We start from the raw sequence: 22,004 nt of genomic DNA, 5'->3' as shown, positions 1-22,004 counted from the left end.
ATTCGCCTCTAATTGTAGAAGTAGTAATTGTAGTTTTTCAGATGGTACTTGTACCACAACATCCAGTAGTTTTGGGCAAATCAGGATTTGCATTAGTGTTGCGAAATACGAATGGTCGTGTTTGTTTTCCAGATAGTGTTGCGAACAATGAATATTTTCGCGTTTGCTTTCAGAGTAGTGTTGCGGGTAAGCACTGATCGTGGTTTGCATTAGAGTTGCGAAGAATGAATGTTATTCGCATTACTTGTCCAGTTACTTTTGCAAATAATTAGTTTCATAGTTAACTTTAGAGTTGCGAACGATGAAATGTTTTCGTGTTTTCTTTCAGAGTAGTGTTGCGTATAAGAGCTGATCTCGGATTGCATTAGTGCTGCGAAATGTGAATATTATCGCGTTGCAAATATAATGAACCGAATTTGATTACTGTTAGAGTTGCGATCGGTTATATTCTTCGCGTTTGCTATTGGAATAGTGTTGCGAATAATCACTGATCGTGTTAATTTTAATGTAGAATTGCGACTAATAAAATGTCGAATATATGATACTTGTACCTGCTCCAGCATCCAACGTAAGGTATAAGATTTATTTGTATACCACACATGTGGTAATATAATAACATACAAGATGTAGGCAAGATTGTTTTCTTTATTACAATAGGTTGATCTTGTACAAATTAATTATAGCCTTATAATTATAACAAGTCAAGTTCCTCACTGTTTGAAAGATTTCATGATATCGATATGTATCCTATTAGCAGGGCTAAGTGTTACGGTGAATTTGGAAGTTGTACCCACATTTTTTTTTTCGTGTTAATTCATTTTCTACTTCTTCACAATTGTACAATTATGGCAAGTTCGTGATAATGTGAGAAGTAAACGGAACTATTTATTAGTTTGTAAATTATAATCAAGTACAAAACGTCAATAATAAGTAGTTCGGAAAATAAAAAAGTAAACGCACACAAAAGAAGTATTATGTTTCTTCGATCAATTCCGGTTGCTTGAATTGTTAATCATATTAAATCATTAAATATTACTCTTACGAGAACGTCTCATGAAAAACTTAATATTGCTAATTGATCAGAAGTTCTACAAAATATTGCGTGTTCTCTTTCTTATCTTTTCAACCAAATACTTTACGATCTCCGCGTGATTACAAACTGATTGGTACAATATTTGCGAACGGGCGATCGTTTTAATCATCCGCATCACTTTACAGTCTTCTTTAACCAATATGTGTTCTTTATTGATTCGTAAAAAATAAAATTAATCTTAACAGTTAAGAGCTTGCTGCGCTTCGTCGTGAACTGAAACTTTCATTGCGTGTTGATGTTGATTCCGATACAATTTGTTAAGTTAAAACTGTACAATATTCTTATTTCATTCTAATATAGAATAAATTATCTAAGTTCAATTGTATCCATGTAAGTGTTGCGTTGAAAGTTCAGAGGCGGGAAGCACAGCTGTTTCGAACTTACACAAGAACGAGATAATTTCTTTTTCTCTTGGTCAACGCAAAAGAGAAGTCACCCTGTTTCGCATTATTATTAACGTGGTTTACTCATTTATCCCACTAAATATAGAGTAAGATGGCTAGCGTCCTTTACAGAACAGGAACATAAAAAGTGAATTTGACAGGAAACTTCTACGTATATATATATATATATAAAAAAACGTGTACACTTCACCCAATTAAGCTGCCGCTAGATATTTGCTCAACTAAAATGTATCTCGCATGGAAGTACACAGTGTTCAAAAGACATTAGGCACGGAAATAACAGTTTCTTGATCCATTGTGTGTCGCGCTCAACTACACAAATTAATCAAGGGAAATGCATTGTTTGTATGGCATTAAGAGTTAGTTGGCAGTTTAAAAAATGTTTCATTATAATTACGTGGACAGATTCTGACAATGAAATTAATAGCGTGAGAACTATGAGTAATTCATGGTAAGAGCGTTAATGAGCTGCGTATATTTCGCATCGCTGAGCAGTCTTATTAAAGAGTAGATAAAATGTTAAAGCGTGATGTAAGTAGTAGCACCATGTATGCAGTTATGTTCGTCGAACATGATGGTGACTGATGGAAGAAGAAATTTAAAGTAAACGAAAGTGAAAAAAAAAGTATTAAAACAGAAAAAGAAGTTAAACGAACGGAACGTTGACTTAGCTTACGTACATGGCGGAGGAGGGATGTCCTCCGCTTTTTCTTCATTTCTTTTCTTTTATAAAACGTTGGATAGTTAATATTACAATCGTTATCATACAAGTCATAGTATTTGATCATCGTATAAACATTATTATCATCACAGTAAAAATATTTCATATCTTTTTAACTATTGTGCTTCGCTGCAGTAAACGCCAGCAGTCATGCACATATATTCGCCCTAGAAGCAGAGCACTGTTTTTCACTAGAGTCAATTCGTTTACTTGCTAGACTACGCTGTACTTATATTTATATTATTAAGTAGTCCGTCGGTTCATTTCGTACGTAACCAAAATAAAGTCGGTTAGCAAATAGTAAAAATACATAAATGTACCTATGTACCTTTTTTTTTGCACTGGAATTATAGTTGCGGATAACATTTAAGTTTAAACGATAGGTCATTAAATAATAGTCATTGGTCTGACGACGCGGTCGTGATTAAATTTACTTCTCCCAAGTAACGAATTTTATCCTTAACCAAGATAACTTCTTACCTGTAATAGTTGCGCATAGTTGCCATAATATATATATGTATATATCCTTTTTTTTTTACTAAACCTCATCCCCTTTGGTAGATAAAGAAAGATTAATGTTTCGCGATACGACAAATAATCAGACGCTTCATGGTCCACGGCGTAAGAATCGTCCAATACAATAAAATTTTTCAAAGAAATAATTCGCGTGAAACGGAACCTGTGAACTCGTGTCCAATCGTTAAAAGAACCTGGTAATTATTCATCGCTCCCGAAAAATTACGGGTTCGTTCGTTTTCGTGCTCGTCGCTCCATATAATTTCTTCAATGATCGCAGAATTAAGTACGTTAGTACCTAAGCTCTACCTACATAGGAGATTTGAGGCACGATGTACTTGCGTGGAACAAGATACATCGTTGGCTCAGTATGCGAATTCCATACTGTCGGCTCGTCGCCAGTTTCTTCCGTAGCTGCCTCTGTACACTCTTTTTTTCTCTCTACCTATGCTGATAATATGTATGTACAAAATTGTCGTATATTCACAAACATTCGCACCCGATTTCTTACTCAAGAAGCACAGAAAAACACGATCACGTACAGTCTGTTTATAAACGGTGTCACCACTATTCGTCACACCGAGGTTTGCGTGATACCGTTCCCCGACAACCACAGGCGGCCGTTGCTCTTCTGATCGGCGATCTCGTATTCCGAATCGTCTATCTCGCATAGATTAGTGGATAAGTCGCTGTTGCTCGTGGCACCGCCCAATAACGAATTCCTTTCCTCCAGTGTGGTGATAACCGAACCAATCTCGTCGACGTCGTCACCCTTGTGGCATCGGTTGCGTCGGGTACTTGGGAAACCATAAGGCACTACATCGTCTTCCTCCTCGTCGGATTCTAGTGTACTAAGACGTCCGTTTAACGGGTTCGTTTCGTTCTCCGTGTCCGTGTGAATATTATAATGCGGCAGGTAGGAGTTCGGATGACGGAGATAACTCTCGGAGCCTTTGTATTTGTATTCCCCTTCGCCGCCGCTATCAAGAGGGTTCAACCGTTGCGTTTCCGCGCAATGGTACTGTTCCGAGAACTCGGTCCCGCATTCAGAGTCACCGACGTATTCTGATTCTTGATCTTCGTTTAATGTTTCGATGTCTCTTGCCGGATCTACAGAGCCGTGCACTGGAAACAAATTATTTCATATTACACACGCGGTGTTCTTAATCATTCGTTACCTTCCATCGGTTTAACCCCCAACTTGAGAGACCTGCACCAATTCTTTCGACTCTGAATATCATCGACATGTACAAGTTGTGGATTAAACGGGATTCATCGAATTACGTAACAAGCAAAACGTTGGATCAATGGTAGCACCAATCGTGTGCACGTTTTAACCGCGAACGACGCGCGCGACAGAAATGGTTATTCGAAAAGAAGATTATTTTAGAGGCTTCTAAAAGGTATTCTACGTGAGAAACGAAACCAGGAAACAGCATGAGCTGAGAGTGTTACAACTAAAGAGTTTAAGGTGCCAAGTGTGCCAGTAGAAGCAAATATGTCGCGCATGCACTTCGCGTACTCACCTGACGGTAACTGAGGAGTGTTTGATTCGTTACTCTCATTGCTGTGGAAGCTGGACGAGTCTGGAACTTCGCTTCCAGGTACCTCCGTGATGTTAGGTAGGGGGTTTTGACTTGGCCTGACCCAGTCTGAACAGTCCCAGTGATACCCTAAAAGCATTGCAGACAACAACTGTACTCCGACACGCTACATGCGACGGTCCCCGTCGCCGCGATACGGAGCGAGGAGAGAAGCAGTGTTCTGGTGAAGGTATAAAAAAAAATAAAAAAAAATAAAAAAAAAAATAAAATAAAAACTATATAAAAATAAAAAGAAACTGGCCGATAGATATAGGGGATAGCATCAAGCGAAGCGTTAAACCCAATAACGTATGTATCGTGATCGTTCAGGCATACTAATTACTTGAACTTACCGCCGACAATACGAGGATCATCCTCGATGGACATCATGGAGGCAACGGAGGTCCCACCTCCATGAGGCACGCGTCGAGAAGAATTTAGTAGAAGTCCTCCAGTGGTCAGCTCTGGTACCACTGGGCTCGCTCGTTTCAGGTCTGTTAGCGCACACAATACGATACAACCAGTGTTAATTCAATTCGCTACACGCCCAAGTCAGCATACTGTTATCGACATTCGTATTAAGAAGAGGAAACGGAAGTACAGTCTGTCACGCAAGAGTTTAGCGAGGTGGAGGGGAATTCTTATATTCTCGGAGCACAGAATAATTGAACACGATAATCAAAGTTGAATTTGTGTTATCGTGTTCGTATCGTAGACTATCTCTGACAGTAATGTTTCTTGGCGGAATACTGTACTAAAATCTCTGCTGTTCGGAGAGTACGTCGGACGACAAGGGTTCGGTGTAATATTGGCCGTGATGTCGTTTTCACGGATGAGTATTCTTTTCGATCATTACTTCCTGTACGGAAATCTTGGTCTTCCTGCGCGAATGCAGTGACCCAACGAACCGTTAAACATCCAATAATGGTTCATGTTTGGGGTTGTTCCAATCCCCGGACGAAGAAGTTTCGACAGAAACGTGTCTTACGTAAAAGATCTTGTTGGAAGAATATCACGACAGTACCAGATTATAATACCATATATTTAGTTTATATTTTGGATTAATCTTTCGGGATGTACCGACGCTGCACTCGTGTATAACAGACTATAGTGGATCATTCCACGCGAAATTGGACACATTTTGGATTTAGCAAGAACTCGAAGACGTTACTCCAAAAGCGTCCGGATTCGTCATGAAACGACCCTAGAAGACAACGTTGACGCAGTTAAGAGTAATCGTAGAGACAGCGTGAAAGAGAGAAATAGAGGAAGGCATTACGAGGACACAAAGGACGTGAAAGAGTAGAGGAGAGAAGCTAGTTCCACCCACGATGCATGCCGCAAGCGAAAAACAAAAGTAAGAAGCTACGATGAGTCGGGGAATCAGCAACGCATACTACTCACCATTCTTGATCTTGGTCGTGTCCGTGATGAAGGAAGCTAGTTGCATCTGCTCTTGCCAGGTCGGCTTATGGAGGCTATCCGTGTCGCTGCCTGTAGCGTTTCCGCCGACCGGGTTAGCGAGAGTTAAGGACGGAGGGGGCACGGGAGTGCTGCGGTTTAAGTTTCTCAAATAATCTGGCGGGAAATTTTCCAGCTCGTCGCCAGCGCTACCGTAGCTGCGCAGAGTGTCCAGATTATTCAGAGCCACTGCCGCCGAGTTACTGTACGCGGCTGGCTCGTTGTTCGAGCTGGGTGTGTAGGATGCGGGTCTGGGAGGACATTGGGGAGGTTCTCTCTGCAAAAAAGAATCACACGAAAACCTTAAACTCAATGCACGCGTCACTCGCTGGGAAAAGGGAATACCGGCTGATGATCGCAAACCAAGAATAAAACGGCATGAAAATAAAAATTTACTAATCGTCTACCGCCTAGCGTGTACGGTATAAAATGATCAAAGGCATGCGCTTTCTTCTCAGTGCTGACGAAACCGAAACGGCTCGTTGGATATACCTATATGTACCTGTATTACTTCCAAGTTGCTCAGCTTCGAGCTGCGCTTGAATTCGTGCTCGTGTGGCCTAGCCGAGTTCAGGACAATCTGCTTCCTGGTCTCGTTGTTGATGTTGTTCGCCCGCGCCCTGGTGCGCTTCATTCTGATCCGTCGGTACGCGAAGAACACGATTATCAGGAAAAGGTTCAACACCACCGCGACGCCTATCCACATTAGTTGTTCCCACGTGATGTTGAAGTGACTGGATATGATCGGTGTCGAGTACGCAGGGTTCCCGCAGTTCAAACCGGTCATGTTCGGCGGACAGATGCACCTGTACGTCCCGATTTCGTTGACGCAGGTGCCCCCGTTGGTGCACGGATTCGCGTCACATTCGTTCACGTCAGTCTCGCAACGCTCCCCCGTGAATCCCTGACATTTGCATATCGGACCGTTGTTACCTTCCTCGCAGACGCCACCGTGGATGCAAGGGTTCGGGCTGCAGTACCTTCCGAACTCGCAGCGTTTGCCACTAAGACTGGGACCGACGCACTCGCAGGTGTAGTCGCTTCCTTCCGGCACGATCTTGCAACGACCACCATACAGACAAGGAGAAGAGGCACACGGATCGGAATCGATCTCGCAAGCCAGACCCGCGAATCTGCTGTGGCACTGACATTCATAAGTATCGCCGCCGGAATCCTTACACGTGCCACCGTTCTGACAGGGCTGCGAGCCACAGATGCCTGGAGGTATCAACACGGTGGTGGCGTCGCAGCTGAACTCAACATTCGCAAAACGCTTCAAGACAGCCACGCTACTGGCGCCGCTCATGTGCAAAGGAACAGACACTCTGGCGATCCTGACGTCGTCCATGCATCCGATGAAGCCCCGTTGAACGTCCTCGAAGCCCAGAATTGACGGATGTTGCCTCACCTCGGCACCCAAGTAGAGATCGTCCGATTGAAGATTCAGGATGTCGTTGATGCCCGGCGCCGAGCCATGAGCTACGTGTTTTCCGTCTACGGTCAACCTGGCGCTGTTGCTTTCTCGTTCCAATTGGATCTCATGCCATTGTCCGTCGCTCACGTACACGCTGCTCACGCGAACCAAGCCCTCTCCGCTACCCAGATCGAATTTGTACTGCACGACCCCGTTCACCACTTCCAGGATGTTGTAGTCGACTTTACCGGCTGCGTACATCAAATTTCCAGTCAGCTGCACCGTCCTGATCCTCAAAGATAAACTCAGACGGTCCTCGATTATTTGCCTGATGAGGGTTTTGTCGATCCTGTAGCGAGCGTAGCTCTTTCCGCTGAAGGATATCGGATTCCGCGGTATGTAACAGGATTCGTCGTGGCACTTGGAGATGTCAATGTCGCAAGTCTGCCCGGCGAAGCCCTCGGGGCATTGGCAAGAGTAGCCCTGAACGGAGGAGTCGGGCACGCACACTTTGAACAATGGACAGGGATCCCTGGCGCACTCGTTGACAACCATCTCACAATGATTGCCAGCGTAGCCCTCTTTGCAGTTACACTCCATTTTGTGCTTGTGTCGTGGCGATACGAAGCTCATCACATCGGTGGCCACGGGCGTGATTTGCTCGAGATCGAGGACGATCTTGTCCTGACAATCTCCATACACGCAGTAGCCTTTGTTGCATTTAAATCTAACGATTTCTTCGACCACCAGTTTCGTGGACTCTTCTAGTTCCTCGATGTGCTGGTTCAGCGCCTCCCGGATACTCTCAGAAGCGTAGAATCCCGTGGATCCCGCGCCACCGCCGCTCTTTTTCACCGCGAACAATACATCCAAGTCGTTGTGCACGGTCTGGCGAATAGCTCGGGACTTTATCAAGTTCGCCTCGTCCGAAGAGGCCTGAACGCTAATAACGATGATGTCCTTCAGTCTGCAGTTCATCGCGTTGTGCACTGTCTTGACGAATCCTTTGCGATGGCTCAGTATGAAGTCCTCGGGACTCACTTCTCTGAATCGAACGATCACGGAGTTCTCTAGCATCTTCTCGCTCACGAGATCAACGTTTACCTTCACAACGGAAGTGGAATTAAATTTCCCGTCCGTTACGCTGATGTTCACCCTGTACTCGCCGACGTCCAATCGCGGGAGGGCAACCAGGGTGCCATCGATTTTGTCTATTTGGAAAAGTTCGTTCGGTATCGGAGATGACGGTATCAGGTTGTACGTGAGAGTGTCGTATTGATCTTGATCGGTCGCGTGAACCTTTCCTATGATACCTCCTGGATACTCGTCCATGTAAGAATTTATGATCACTTCTAACGGCGTGATCACTGGTGGATACTGGGATTCCTCGATGACTTTGATCACGACCCACGAGTCGGAATACAGGGGTGGACTACCGTTGTCGAAAACGCGTATGTGCAACACGTATTTGTCTTTAACTCTGCTGTTGAATTTGGTCGCCGTTCGGAGCGTGCCGTCTTGCTCCAACCTAAAGGCGTCGCCCTCGTTCCCAGAGCGGAAGTCGAACGTGTACGGATCGGCGTTCGGTTCGATATCTGCATCTGTAACGACGAACTGTAGCACGGTATGGCTCAAGGGCTTATCCTCTTGCACCACGGCGGTATAATTCGAAAGGGAGAACAGTGGTGGGTTGTCATTTGCATCTAAAATCTCGATGTTTACCATCACGAAGCTAGAGAGCATCGGTATACCACTGTCGCGGGCGTGAACTTCCAGCACGTAGTTGGAGATCTGAAATGCAAAATAAGGTTACGCGACAATCGTGTACAGATGGATTTATCGTCGCGTCGTTTTATGATTTCCACTCACTTCTTCCCGATCCAATGGCGCCGCCACGGTTACTTGTCCCGTTTTTTGATCGATCGAGAATTGCTTTTGCCTGTCGCCACGCTCGATGAAGTAAGACACGTTTCCGTTTTCCTCGCTGTCCAAGTCGTTTGCGAATATCTGGAACATCGATCGGAAGGTACAATTTAGTTTCAATGGGAGTGCTGTTTATTGTAATTGAATAATATATAAAGTAGAATATTTACCTGTGTAACTTTCTCGCCGATCTTTGCGTCCTCTCTCACGGAAGTCCTGTACGAAACTTCGCTGAAGATGGGGGCGTTATCGTTGCTATCGATTACAGTGATGTTGACTGTAGCATGATTACTCAACGGCGGAATGCCTCCGTCGACGGCTTGAATAGTCAGAAAGTAGTCGCGCGCACGCTCATAGTCCAGCTGTTCCGCGATGGTGATGACGCCGGTGCGCGCGTCTATCTGAAACTTTTTGTGCTCGTTTCCACCCACGATCGAGTAGTAAACGTCCGCGTTGACGCCGGTGTCTTTGGATGTGGCGAGAACCCTCGCCACTTCCGTACCGACCGCGTATATCTCGGGCACTTTGGAGAAGTGGACCTTGGAGGCAAACTCCGGGGGATTATCGTTAATATCTTGCACATTGACGACGAGCGAGGTCACGCTCGTCAGCTGCGGCGTCCCCTGATCCAGGGCTTGTATGGTGACGTTGTACATAGCTTTCGTTTCTCTGTCCAGCGGTTTGCCGAGCGTGACGATACCGCTGTCCGCCGCAATGAGGAAATGGCCATCCGCGGAATCGATGAACTCGTATCTGATCTTGCGATTGATCCCGATGTCGTTGTCCGTGGCGTGGACCTTGGTCACCAGGGTACCGACCTCCACGTCTTCGGGCAGCGTGGCGCTGTAGGTCTGCATCGTGAATTTCGGCGCGTTATCGTTCAGATCTGAAATCAGGATTTCTAGCTGAGAGGAACATTCCCAAGATGGCTTGTCTCTGTCCTGTACGTGGGCGGTGAGCGAGTATCTTGCTTGGGTCTCTCGATCGAGTTGACCGATGGTCTTCAGGACGCCCGTCTCCTTATCCAGAAAGAATTTGTCGTTGTTATCGCCCGTCAAATAGAAACGCAATTTGGCGTTCGGTTCGTCGTCGTAATCCGTGGCGAGGACAGTCAGCACGTATGTGCCAGGATGTGATCCTTCGGAGAGTATCTCTCTGTAACGATACCTGAGACAATACGGCGGATTGTCGTTCACGTCCAGAACTTGAACCGTCACTTTTGTCTTGAAGACGTATTTGCCATCGGTGCCGACAATTTCGAGTTCATAACGATCGATAGTCTCTCGGTCTAGAGACTTCGCCACGTACACCTCGCCCGTCGACCTAATCTGAAATTGCGATCTCGAGTCGCCGGACGTTATATAGAACTCTATTGGCGTGTTAACGTCCGAATCTTTGTCGACTGTGATTAGCTTGACTACCACAGTTCCTGGCAGAGCATCTTCGTTTACCGTGGCCTCGTAACGATCGTCCACGAACGCCGGGGCGTTATCGTTGTAATCCTTCAGCTTAACGTGCACGGAAGTCCTCGCAAAGTGTTTCGGGTTTCCGTTATCTGTTGCAACCACCTGAACCAAAGAGAAGCGAACGTTTCCGTCAGATAGTTTTAACCGACTAAGAGACAGATGGTCGATAACGTTAAAAAATTATCGCACTAACCAAAACTAGAGGCTTACCTGAAACTTGTATTCCGGTTGCTTCTCTTTGTCTAGCTGAACCAACGTCGATATCCATCCCGTGTAAGCGTCCACCGTGAAGACGTTCGCCAATTCGCCTATATCGGACCCAAACGAGTAACGAACCTCCCCGTTGCTTCCTAAATCTTCGTCGTGCGCTATTATCTTCAAAATGGACGTTCCTTCATCTATGTTCTCAGCTAAACTGATACTGTACGGGTTGCTTTCGAATTTTGGAGCGTGGTCGTTTTCGTCCAACACTTGTAGCGATATCTTGGCGAGCGCCGTCAGCGGAGGACTCGAATCCGTTTCGGCAAGAACTCCGATCAAATGGTTATCTTTCAATTCTCGATCGAGTGGTTTGGCCAGAGTGATCTGACCGTGAGAGTCGATCGTGAAAAGCGGCGAATCTTCGTCCCCGGAAACTATTCTGTAAGTGACCGTACTATTGGTCACGGTTTTTAGTCTTGTTATCGGAGTGCCGACCGGGGATGCTTCGGATATAAAGAACTTATCTTCTTTTCGTTCGAAAAGCGGAGGGATGTCTTGTGGACCCATTATGTAGATATTGAGAGGCACGTCTGCGTGATGAGTCGTCGTGCCTTTGTCCTCCGCGCGGATGAACAACTCGAAAAGTTGATTTTCTAAAAAATTAGTTTTTTCTTGTTTTCGTGACACTGTATTTACCATAGTTAGTTTCTTAATATCTACGTGAAAGTGAAAATTCTTACCCCAAGGTACCGCGTTCTTCTGCAGAAACATAGCCCCGGTGTTAGGATTTATACCAAACAGCGATTTCATTTCGGAAGTCTGGGGTTCGTATATCGAGTAAACGATCCTGGCGGCGTCATCCTCGTCAGCATCCTGAGCCTTGACCTTCAGGAACGGTGTGTTCAGAGTCAGGTTCCCATGTATGCTAGCCTTGTACTCCCTCAAGAGAAACATGGGCGAGTTATCGTTCTCATCTCCAACCTTGACCCTGACCATCACGAATCCCGATCTGCCGCCCCCATCGGTGGCCATCACCGGCAGCTCGAACAGTTTCTGTTCCTCGCGATCCAACTTTTTCCTCGTCACGATTTCGCCGGTCATCCTGTTTATGTCGAAGTACTCCTTCATCAGATCGGACGCTATGGTGTATACGATCGTGCCATAGTCGCCAAAGTCCTCGTCGGACGCTATCACGCTGGTGACCAATCGTCCGGGTAGCTGATTCTCTAAAACGGTAACCTCTACCAACGGGTTCGGGAACTTGGGATTGTGCCTGTTGGCGGGCAGTATTTCGATCTTCACGCGGGTGAAGCTCGTGTAGACGTTGTCGGTGACGGAGACGTTAAGCATGCTGAGCTTCTTCTCGCCAAAGTTCTGCATATTGATCAGGGAAATGATGCCGGTCGATTGGTCGATATTGTACGTTTGCTGCTCGTTACCACCCACGATGGTGTACGTAAGCTTCTCGTCGACGTAATCTGGATCGCTGGCAGACACCACCGTCACGAATTGACCCCGTTCCGCGTGCTCGGACAGCGAACACATGTAGGACGGCTGCTCGAACTTGGGTGGGTTGTCGTTCATGTCGATGACAGTCACCCAAACGTGAGCGGTGCTCGAGATGCTCGGTACGCCGCGGTCGGTGGCGATCACCGTGAAGTGATGCGACTCGTGTGCCTCGTGATCCAACGATCTTTTCAAGAATATCACACCCTCCTCGGGATCGATGTGAAACAGATCCGCGCTGTTCTCGGTGTCGTTTTGTATCGCGTATCGAACTTGCTGATTTATACCTGCGTGGGACGAAACGCGTTTATTTCACTTGCTAATTCTCCCGGAGGAACGAACAGATTGCTACGAGATGGATAGCCGATAGACCGCGAATTAATGTCATCGTTTTATGCACAGTAATGTACTGGCTCGTACCGGGTGATATATAGTAGTAGATTTATATAGCAAATATCCGAGGTTATTTATACGCGTCAAGGCAGCTTATGAAATATTTGAAGGAGTTAGTTAAACTTTTCAAAATTAGCAAAAATCTCTAAACCCTTTAAAGGGTTAATGGAGCTAGGTTAGGCAGTTCAATATAAAATCATAAATAATTCGTAATGGATCGTTAGGGATTCATAAACGAGTGGCAGTGAACGCGTCGATAAAGTGTATCAACGTTTCTTTGTCCTCCGTCGATTTTTTTCTTCGATTTATTCGCGTACGCTACGAGAATATTGCGCCGCCGCGTCACTCGTTAAGAGTGCCTTTACGATAATTACAATAACAGCGAACTTCCTCGAACACAAAGGTCTGCTTCGCGTTATTTACGAGACGCGCTGAGATCCTCCTCTGGCTGACATTAATCAGAAATTTTAAGGAGACCTTCGACCTCCGCGGAGCCGATGCAATACCGGTTGTATATTATAATGCGCTAAATGGCTGGCTTACCCGTGTCGTTATCCCTGGTGCTGACTTTTAATACAGAAGTGCCGAACGACGCTGCCTCGGAAACCGAAATGTTGTATGAGTCCTGAGTGAATTCTGGGGGGCAGTCGTTCACGTCCAGCACGAGGATGCTAACGAGCACCTCCGCATAAACTCCGGACACGCTGTCCGTCGCTCGTACGGTCAGCTCGTACTGCTTCTTCTGTTCATAATCCAGCTCATCCACCACATAGATTACACCTAATTTATTGAAGAGAAGATTGTAGACCCAAAGCACTCTATGCAGCGTAGCGTCCACAAAGCCGAGAAACTTCTTCTTTTCCTTTCGTGTTTTGCGACGGTAGACAATTCACGCCGGGATTCTCTACGGCGAACGACTCAGCAAAGCGTAATTTCGATGGTCGCGGACACCTTGCGGTGCAAAACGCGCTCCGGGGCGATCGGATACACGAGGAGTTGCTCGGTTTCGCGGACACCAAGGGACACTGGTGAATGCAAGTCACGTAATAAACATGTTTGTACAAGACGTTCGGATGCCGTGAATGAATTTGCGAATGCTACCAGAATATGTCTGCACCTTTCAACATGACAGTGCGATATGCAACTTAACAGGTTGACTGTTCGAGCCCTGATCTAGACTACTGGTCTGGACTACTCGACGATCGTCGATTAAAAATACTTTTCAATGATGCGTGTTAAATATTTACTCCGGGGGAAGGATAGTAGATTACAAGGACTGCTTCTTGAGATCACTAGTCTGTTTACATATCAGTCTATCTACTCGATACTTTACGGACCGTACTTTTTCGTGCATATTTTTTTGTTTGTTTTTCTGGCCGCAGTATGGTTTAATCGATTCATTATCTCCTTTCTCGATTAAGACGTATGTAGACCTTGAAACGTTATCGACGATTCTACCTACCAATTTAAGATCCGTATCTTTATTTCTTATTAACTTGATATACTTATAAATTAAAATGTGTCATTCCATATTTGGATTGGAATATGTATTTGAGCTTGTTTGTAATTTTTTTCGTTGACCAAGGCTTCGTAGTTCGAGGTCCGTAGCTTAAGCTACATTCCCACATATACAAACCAGATCTTTTGAAACGTTTTAAGTGCATTCTGCATTGCATTTTCGCAAGAACCTTAAGCTAATAACTTTGTTTAAGTACGATGATCTCAAGAAGAGAAAGAACAAACGCTAATTTATTATAGTCAACCTGTTAAAAAGATATATTGCTATACCTATTTCAATATGCCACATTCCCACGTGTATAACGCGAGTCTCTTCGATACGCGGAACCTTTCCACCGGAAGTGCATAAATTAATACGTGGGTTAAATAAGTCCCTTTGGTAGTTAAATCGACCTTTTGCAGGCGCTTCGAGTGTGGTCTGCCAAGGGCGTTGCACACGTGGGAACGCGGCATTACGTTACATCTCATTCGAGGTGCAAGCGCGGTATCTGTTCCCATTCGCGCGATGTAAGGTGCAGGCACGTCATGCGAGCAGAGTGAAGCTGCAAGAATCTCGGGAGGTGACGAAAAAAAAAAAAAATTGGTGCGCCGACGATAAGCCTCGGTCGAGACATGTTTCAAGATAAATTACTGCGGTAAGAGCGGTTTCGAAGTAACAACGTACTGCGTTTAAGCAACACTGTGCTCCAAGCCCGTTTTACACAGCTCCGTTGCTTCTATGAGATAATGAGACCGGTTCGAGTTACGGTAGGGGGAGGGAAACGGTGAATAAAAGTAAGAGTATGTTCGCGGAGCAAAGTGCACGACCAAAGCGCTTCTACCCGGGAAAGGAGAATCGGGGTTAACATGCCGTTAAAAGTTGCATTGTTATTAACGTTCAACATTTTCTTTCTTTCCCTCCTTTTTTTTTTTAAAGAGAGAATCGTGCATCGTGCAGCGATAGGCGGTAAGTGGTTAGACTTTCAAAAGAACCGGATACGCGAGTGTGAGTAGGTGCAGTCGCAGAAGCTACGTGGGAACTGGAAGTCTCGGATATGCCTGTTCCAGTTTTGAATCGCTGGCTACGCGAATTCGACGACTTACCAGTTTCGGAACTTTTGTATGTACAGAATTTGTGCAATTTCGTACGACGCGAAGCGTGTTATTAGGCTGGAAGAAAGAAGAGTCTTAACTCTTTCAGACCTGAGTTATTTCTACCAGTAAAAATAATAAACAGCATATTTCAAAGTGAAACAGTATCACAGAATTATAAATTGAGACGGTCTGAAGGGGTTAGTCGATAGCGTTTGAGTTCGATTAATTTGTTAGTAAGATTACCCATTGTACCCGATTTTAGACACGTGCATATTCGATGGTAGAATGAAGGATCAGGACAGAAAATAGTTTCGAATATTTAGACAGGTTTAATGTGAAAGTTAATAATGAGTGTTAGAGATGTATCGATGAATATCTATTCTTCAACCGTTGTCGGAACACGATAGAATTAAGAAGGCAGTTGAACGATTATATTTGCACTTTACCGGAACTTCAATTTCGTTATTTATCCTAGAACGTTACAGAATGCATAGACGCATATCCGCTAAATCCAATTATATTTTCATGGCAACTCATGGACGCGTTTCCATCATTGCGTTATCCACAGGATAAAGCGATACAAATGTTAACAAGGGCTCGAATAACGATCGTTATTTCGTTCGAAATCCCACGTTCGGCCTGCTCTAACTTATTCCGTTATTCGTGCACTGGCCACGGATTGATATTAATTCAGGAATTAGCGGATGGAGAGACACGCGTTACGTCGCGAACGATCGATGCGAGAAGAAGGAGATTCATTGTTATATCGTGTCGTGCAGTAAAATCAGAGTGCAGTGCAGTAGCATCGTACAGTGCAACACAGCAGACGGATAGAACTAGTATGTTTTATACTCACAAGGACCATTGTTACTGTCGGGGGCTGCGAAACAGGGAGATACAACAAAACTTTAATTTCTAGTTCAATCAGATAAGCATTCGTAAAGAATAAATTATTGGGAGAGCCGGGTAAAGAGGGGAAATACGTGTCTACTGTCCGATATTAAACGTAAACGGGATACGTCGAACTGTATAAATTACGGAAACGTAAAAAAAAATCACAAAACTTTCGTTCGAACTGATTAATAAATCAATCAGATTCGAATCGATCACCGGTGTAAATATATCCGCAGCTTGTGTTACGTGCGATACATTCCAACATCCCCATTGTTGCTACCGTCTCACCACTACACCGTTTACTTGATTAGAGAATTTAGTCACCGGATACCATTGCATGTACAGCGGAACCGATATCATTCGTTAAAAAAGAATTGTGCTTGTGCACGAGGTTAACTCGGTTAAGCCTTCACGCTTTAAAACAAAAAGTCATTATGCGTCCCACAGCTGGGTCGAGACGAGCGTATTCGTTAGGGGACGTTTAAATCGGGACTGGATTCGGAGGATGTAGCACTCTTCGATCGCACGTTTACGTTTCGAATGTAACACACGTTCGCCGCTGTCGTAACACTATCGGGAGCAACAAACAAAATATCTCTCTTTGAAGAGAAGAATACACAGGGTGAGTCGAGCGATTCGCACGAGCCGTATCTCTTACACGGTTGACGATACAAATAACTTCAAAAGCGTTTCACTCTTAATATTTTTATACGCGTCGCGAGAACAATGCGTAACAAATGTACAGTAGAGAAAAATGTCATAGGGAGATAAACATCGTTTATACCGTTCAATATTTGTTTAATCATCGACCGTGCAAGACACCGGGACTCGGGATTCACCCTGTCTACGCTTCTAATCGCACGCGGTATCGTCTCGTATGGAAGGATGACGTGAAACAACCAAAAACTAAGCCAAAAGGCAAACAACGCGACCACGTAAAACGCAGTCCGGCCCCTTTGAATCGTTTATCGCGCGTGACGGTGAAAAAGCTACATTGTTTCCATTCAGGTCGGAACTTCATCGTTCCATAACGGGTTTACCGCGCGTTTAATTCGATCTTCGTAACCGTCGTTCCACGGACACGAATCAGTCCGTTGGCCGTGCAACGAGCGGTCGCTCACCTGTATTGAAGTCCAGGGCGAATTCCTCGAAATCGTTCCCTTTGGTTATGCTGTATATGAGCTTGCGACTCAACGGTGACTCAGCTTGTATGGACAGAGCCAGAGGCGAGTGCACCTCGATACTTTCCAGCACGCTGTCCGTGTAAAATTGCTTGTCGAACACCGGCATCGAACGATCTATCACCTTCACGTTCACCGGCACCTCGACGGAGCAAGGTGTAATACCTGAAATAATGTTTAAAGCTCGTCGAGTATCGCTCGTATCCACGTAGCCTCGGCCATCGATGCACTTACCGCCATCGTAGGCGGCGATCGTGAGCTGATACTCGCGATTGTGACCCTCCAGGTTCTGTTTCAAAGATATTTCGCCGGTTTTTCGGTTCACCTTGAACAGCTCGCCGTGGCCCTTCTTCAGTTCGTATCTCACCTCTCCGTTATCGCCACTGTCCATGTCCACTGCGTGCACCTGCACAATATTACTCGTAATTATATTAATCCTAGAGGGTGACTGACCTGATCTCAATAGATTCTCAGAAAAACGATTTTACGTTTATTAGCCTATCGATTGACTATATACTTCGGTACAAGATTAGGGTAGAAGGCAGAGAATCGTTCCCCGGAACTTCTTCAATTTGCCACGTCGATTCTTTCATTGACTTTCGTCGTAGATTGGGACTCGAACCCAGACCTCCCGTTTATTGCGCCACTAATCAATCGCTCGATAGGTCCCAGCAATTGTACGGAGACCGTAAAATCCTTCTACCTGGACGAACTACGCGCAATTACCCTTAACCTACTTGCCTTTGTAATGACGTCACCCTTCTGAGCGTCGACGGAGACGACGGCGTAATAGGGAAGATTGACGAACATCGGACAGTTATCGTTGATGTCCAGCACTGTGACGTTGACGATCACGTGCGCCACTCTGGGTTTCGCCCTGTCCGGCATTTGGCTCTTCGCTTCCACAATCAGCTCGTAATGGTCGCAAACTTCACGGTCGAATCTAATCCCCGTTGTTCTGATCGCCCCCGACGTTGATCCAATTACAAACATGTCCGTGGGGTTCAGTATACCGAAGACTATGTGCTCGTTGAGAATGCTGCCGAGAACGTTCACGACCGCGACGGTCGTGGTCCGCGTCGAGTTTTCCGGGATCGTTCCCTCGTAGATGTCCTTTTGGAACACCAGTCCGGAGTTCTCCGACTTCTCGACCATCACATTTACCTGGGCGACGCTCGAGTACTTCCCATCGGAGACACGAACCCGCAGGAGGTAACTTTTCTTCATGCGTTCCGGGTTATAAACCGTGATGACGCCGGTTTGAGCGTCTATATCGAACGTGTGTCCCTTGTTCCCGTCGATGATATCGTACCTGAACGGGAGAAACGACCGTTGCGTTTAGAGAAAGGAACAAGAAGGCAGCTACGTATGTAGACCTATCAGGGGGACCCTTCGTTGCACACGAGAAAGTATTAAGTTCTAGTCTCCCCTGTGGGATAATAACACGGGCAATTTACAAAACAGATTAAATGACTGCGAGTGACTGCGTTTGCTGCAATTTGGCACCGAGTAGGGACCAGCATGTGGCTAGCGGTGTACAGTTTCTCTCGGCGTTCGTTCGGAAACTGACAACGAATTAACTGTCGCACGCGGACACCTTAGAAATTTGCTACATATTTGTTATACGGTTCTGCTTTCTCGTTTTTAAGAGTTAACTCTGCATTAAATAGTTCTAACATACGATAATGGCAAAAATTTCTTGGTAGATAGGTCGTATATTATATCTGGGACAATGTCTCCTAAGAGCATTAAGCCATAGTACAGGGAGCGGTATAAAGGTAGACAGAAAGGCAGACTTTGTTCGAGCGGTGGTAGAAAATTACAATGCAAAAACCATGATTGGATGAAGAAGACTGTACAGTATGTCAGGAACACGCGATAGTATTACTGGGTGTTCAGCCATCCCTTGGAAAAATTTTAATAGGGGATTTTAAGGGCCAAAATAAGACAAAAAATTCGAGTAGGTGCTGAAATTTTTCGGCGAAATTAGAAAATTTCAAATCGTACTAAAAAAATTATTTTTAGTTGCGAGGGTCAATTACAGGCATTTTTGGCGAATAGACATACCCCCGAAATCCTACGTACTTTCGAGAAAAAAAATTCTTTACCGAAAATATACTGTGTGGCCGGAAATGTTTCTATAACTTTTTAACGAAGCCTCAATGAACAAATTAGTATCCTTGATTTTAGCCTTATTTTGGTCTCTAGAATCTCTCATCAAAATTTTTCCCAGGATTGGCTGAACGCCCTCTGTGAGCGTACATAGTCTTGTCAAAAAAAGGGTAACGTTATTAATATTCGTCAAGAGTATGTCTATGGAATATTTAAAAAACTAAAATAGTCATGCAAACGAAGTTAGCCGCGTATCAAAGTCTAAAAGAACCAAGTCGCGTCGGCTAAGGACAGCAGTATTATAGCATTCTTTTCGTCGACTCGGATCGTGAGTTTCCGCGAACCGTCACCGTTCGCCTTGGCGTAAAAAACATCGCGCTAACACCTATGCAAATTCGAACCTCGCCGTCGCGTAATAAGCGGGCAGCAATTTTCTTCCGGCGCGCGGGAAAAACCCCCGGAGCGTATCAAACGGGGATCGTACAAATTTCATGCAACAATTATAATGGTAAATGAATGCTAACGAAGGCGCGCGAGAAGGCATAAATATGAATCAGCTTTGTAAAAACCCGGCATAAATGGAGGGACGCGCATATATTAATAACTTTGCACGTACCTGAGCGCGACCCCCTCGGAACTATCCGGATCCACGGCGTTCACTTGAACGACAGCGACGTTTTTGTAAGTGGGCAATAGCAGAGTAGTGTTATAGTCGTTCTCCAGGAACTTGGGTGGACAGTCGTTCACGTCCGTGACCACGATCATCACCTTGGCGGTGGTCTCCGATAAGAGCTTGGGCTTTCCCAAATCGGAGACCTTGACGTGGAACGTGAACTTCGGTATGCTCTCGTGATCCAGCACCATCACGGTCCTGATGGCGCCGGTGCTCGAGTCGATGTGGAAGTACTTTCGCGGTAGATCTTCGACGATATCGTAATTTAACAAAGCGTTCAACTCGGAATCAGCGTCCTCGGCCTTGATCACCAGCGGTGTGCTCGCGTTGGTGAGCACCAGGGAGCCGATGCTCGCTCCTTCGCTGATCTCCCCGCTGTAGGTAGCTTGCAGGAACCGCGGCGCGTTGTCGTTTCGATCCAGCACGTGAATGATCACGTTGCACCGCGCCTTAGCGCCGGCCATGTTGGTTGCGGCCACCGTCAGATTGTAGAATTTCGTAGTCTCGTAGTCCAGCTCGTTCTTGATCACTATGATGCCCGTGCTGGGGTTCACGAAGAACGTGTCGTCCTTGTTGCCGCCGACTATCTCGAACTGCAACGAGGACGTGCTTCTGGCCTCCACGTGTTTCACGTACGTACCGAGTTGCTGGTTCTCGTATATCTCCGCGGACAGCTCCTTCTGGATGAAACGGGGCGGAGCGTTGTCGGCCATGGTGACCATCACATGCACCGGCACGGTGTTCGCTAGGGCCGGGGAACCGTGATCCGTGGCCTTTACCAGCAGAATGTACTCCGAGGAGACTGCTAGGTCCAGTTCGCGCGCGACACGGATCACGCCCAGGTCGGGTTCGATGGAGAACATGTTGCCCACGTTGCCAGAAGTGATCGAATAGGTGATCTTAGCGTTGTCCCCTCGGTCTCTGTCTATGGCGCAGACCTGGACCACCGCGGCCCCGATCGGCGACGTCTCGTACACCTTTCCTTGGATGATCTCGCTGATGAATTCTGGCGCGTGATCGTTGTGATCGTGCACGGTCACTATCACCCTCGCGTAGTTCCGTTTCGCGGGAGTCCCTTGGTCCTTGACCATCACGGTCAGCACGTGCTCCTCGATCGTTTCCCTATCCAGGACCTCGTTCAAGGTCACGGAACCCGACACCGAGTCCACGCGAAAGATCTCCAGAGACGCCTGGCTCTGGGCGGCGTGCAGACTGTAGAACACCCTCTTGTCCTCGTCCTCGTCGGTTCCGTGCAACTGCAGAATCTTCTCGCCCTTCTCAACGTTCTCCGAGATGTCCACGCGATACGTGCCCTCCGTGAACTCCGGTCTGTGATCGTTGATATCGATCACCGTGACCAGCAGCTGCGTCACAGCCGTGTGCACGCTATCCGTCACGCCGATCGTGAGATTGTAGAAGTTCTGCGTCTCCCAGTCGAGCTTCTTCGCCAGCAGCACGTTCCCGTTGTCGCGCCCGATGAAGAACTCGTCTCGCTTGTCGCCGTCTGAAACGCGCCGTTACAACTTTTTACCTAGATCAGCTGCGAACGTTTCGCTACTCGGCCGCGAAACTTCTTTTAAAGTGTCACGTACTGTGCGTACGCGAGAAATTGTCTAGTACTTGGCTTGCTCCACCTATCGCATTCAGCCAAAAGCGGCCATAGGTACGCTAGCCAACTTCTCGCGGACGCATAGTAGTTTTTCGGCAAACAACATAAAAAACACGCAACTGCTAGATATGTCTGAAATTTTAGTGCGTCCTCTAAAAGGGAACCGAAATGTCGCAGCTAGTCTAATGATTCTCTCCGCACCAGGCTCTTGTACAAGTTCCAAGTCGTACCTAGGCGACTCCTTTCCCCTAAATCTTACAAT

The 22,004-nt window shown here is 46.1% G+C and overlaps 1 protein-coding gene across 2 annotated transcripts in view; it reads right to left on the bottom strand.

Annotated features, from left to right (window-relative positions):
- Nucleotides 1-644: 644 nt before the first annotated feature.
- Nucleotides 645-22,004, bottom strand: part of Kug (FAT atypical cadherin kugelei) — a 316,166-nt gene continuing 294,806 nt past the window's right edge. Inside the window, exons 11-25 of one of the 2 annotated variants that reach the window (XM_076770881.1) lie at nt 20,077-21,637; nt 18,090-18,660; nt 17,583-17,754; nt 17,289-17,513; nt 16,130-16,153; nt 13,225-13,461; nt 11,523-12,575; nt 10,792-11,435; nt 9,286-10,683; nt 9,062-9,199; nt 6,281-8,983; nt 5,722-6,055; nt 4,671-4,811; nt 4,261-4,407; nt 645-3,859 (exon numbers count right to left, since the gene is read on the bottom strand). In XM_076770881.1, the coding sequence (XP_076626996.1) occupies nt 3,309-3,859; nt 4,261-4,407; nt 4,671-4,811; nt 5,722-6,055; nt 6,281-8,983; nt 9,062-9,199; nt 9,286-10,683; nt 10,792-11,435; nt 11,523-12,575; nt 13,225-13,461; nt 16,130-16,153; nt 17,289-17,513; nt 17,583-17,754; nt 18,090-18,660; nt 20,077-21,637 (9,899 nt within the window). In that variant the 3' untranslated portion in view covers nt 645-3,308. The remainder of the gene's footprint in view (nt 3,860-4,260; nt 4,408-4,670; nt 4,812-5,721; nt 6,056-6,280; nt 8,984-9,061; nt 9,200-9,285; nt 10,684-10,791; nt 11,436-11,522; nt 12,576-13,224; nt 13,462-16,129; nt 16,154-17,288; nt 17,514-17,582; nt 17,755-18,089; nt 18,661-20,076; nt 21,638-22,004) is intronic. The other variant, XM_076770890.1, reaches the window with a different exon arrangement.

The sequence above is a fragment of the Colletes latitarsis genome, chromosome 1 (genome assembly GCF_051014445.1).
Source record: "Colletes latitarsis isolate SP2378_abdomen chromosome 1, iyColLati1, whole genome shotgun sequence".
Taxonomy (NCBI): Eukaryota; Metazoa; Arthropoda; class Insecta; order Hymenoptera; family Colletidae; genus Colletes; species Colletes latitarsis.
This window is presented reverse-complemented; position numbering and strand designations above follow the sequence as displayed.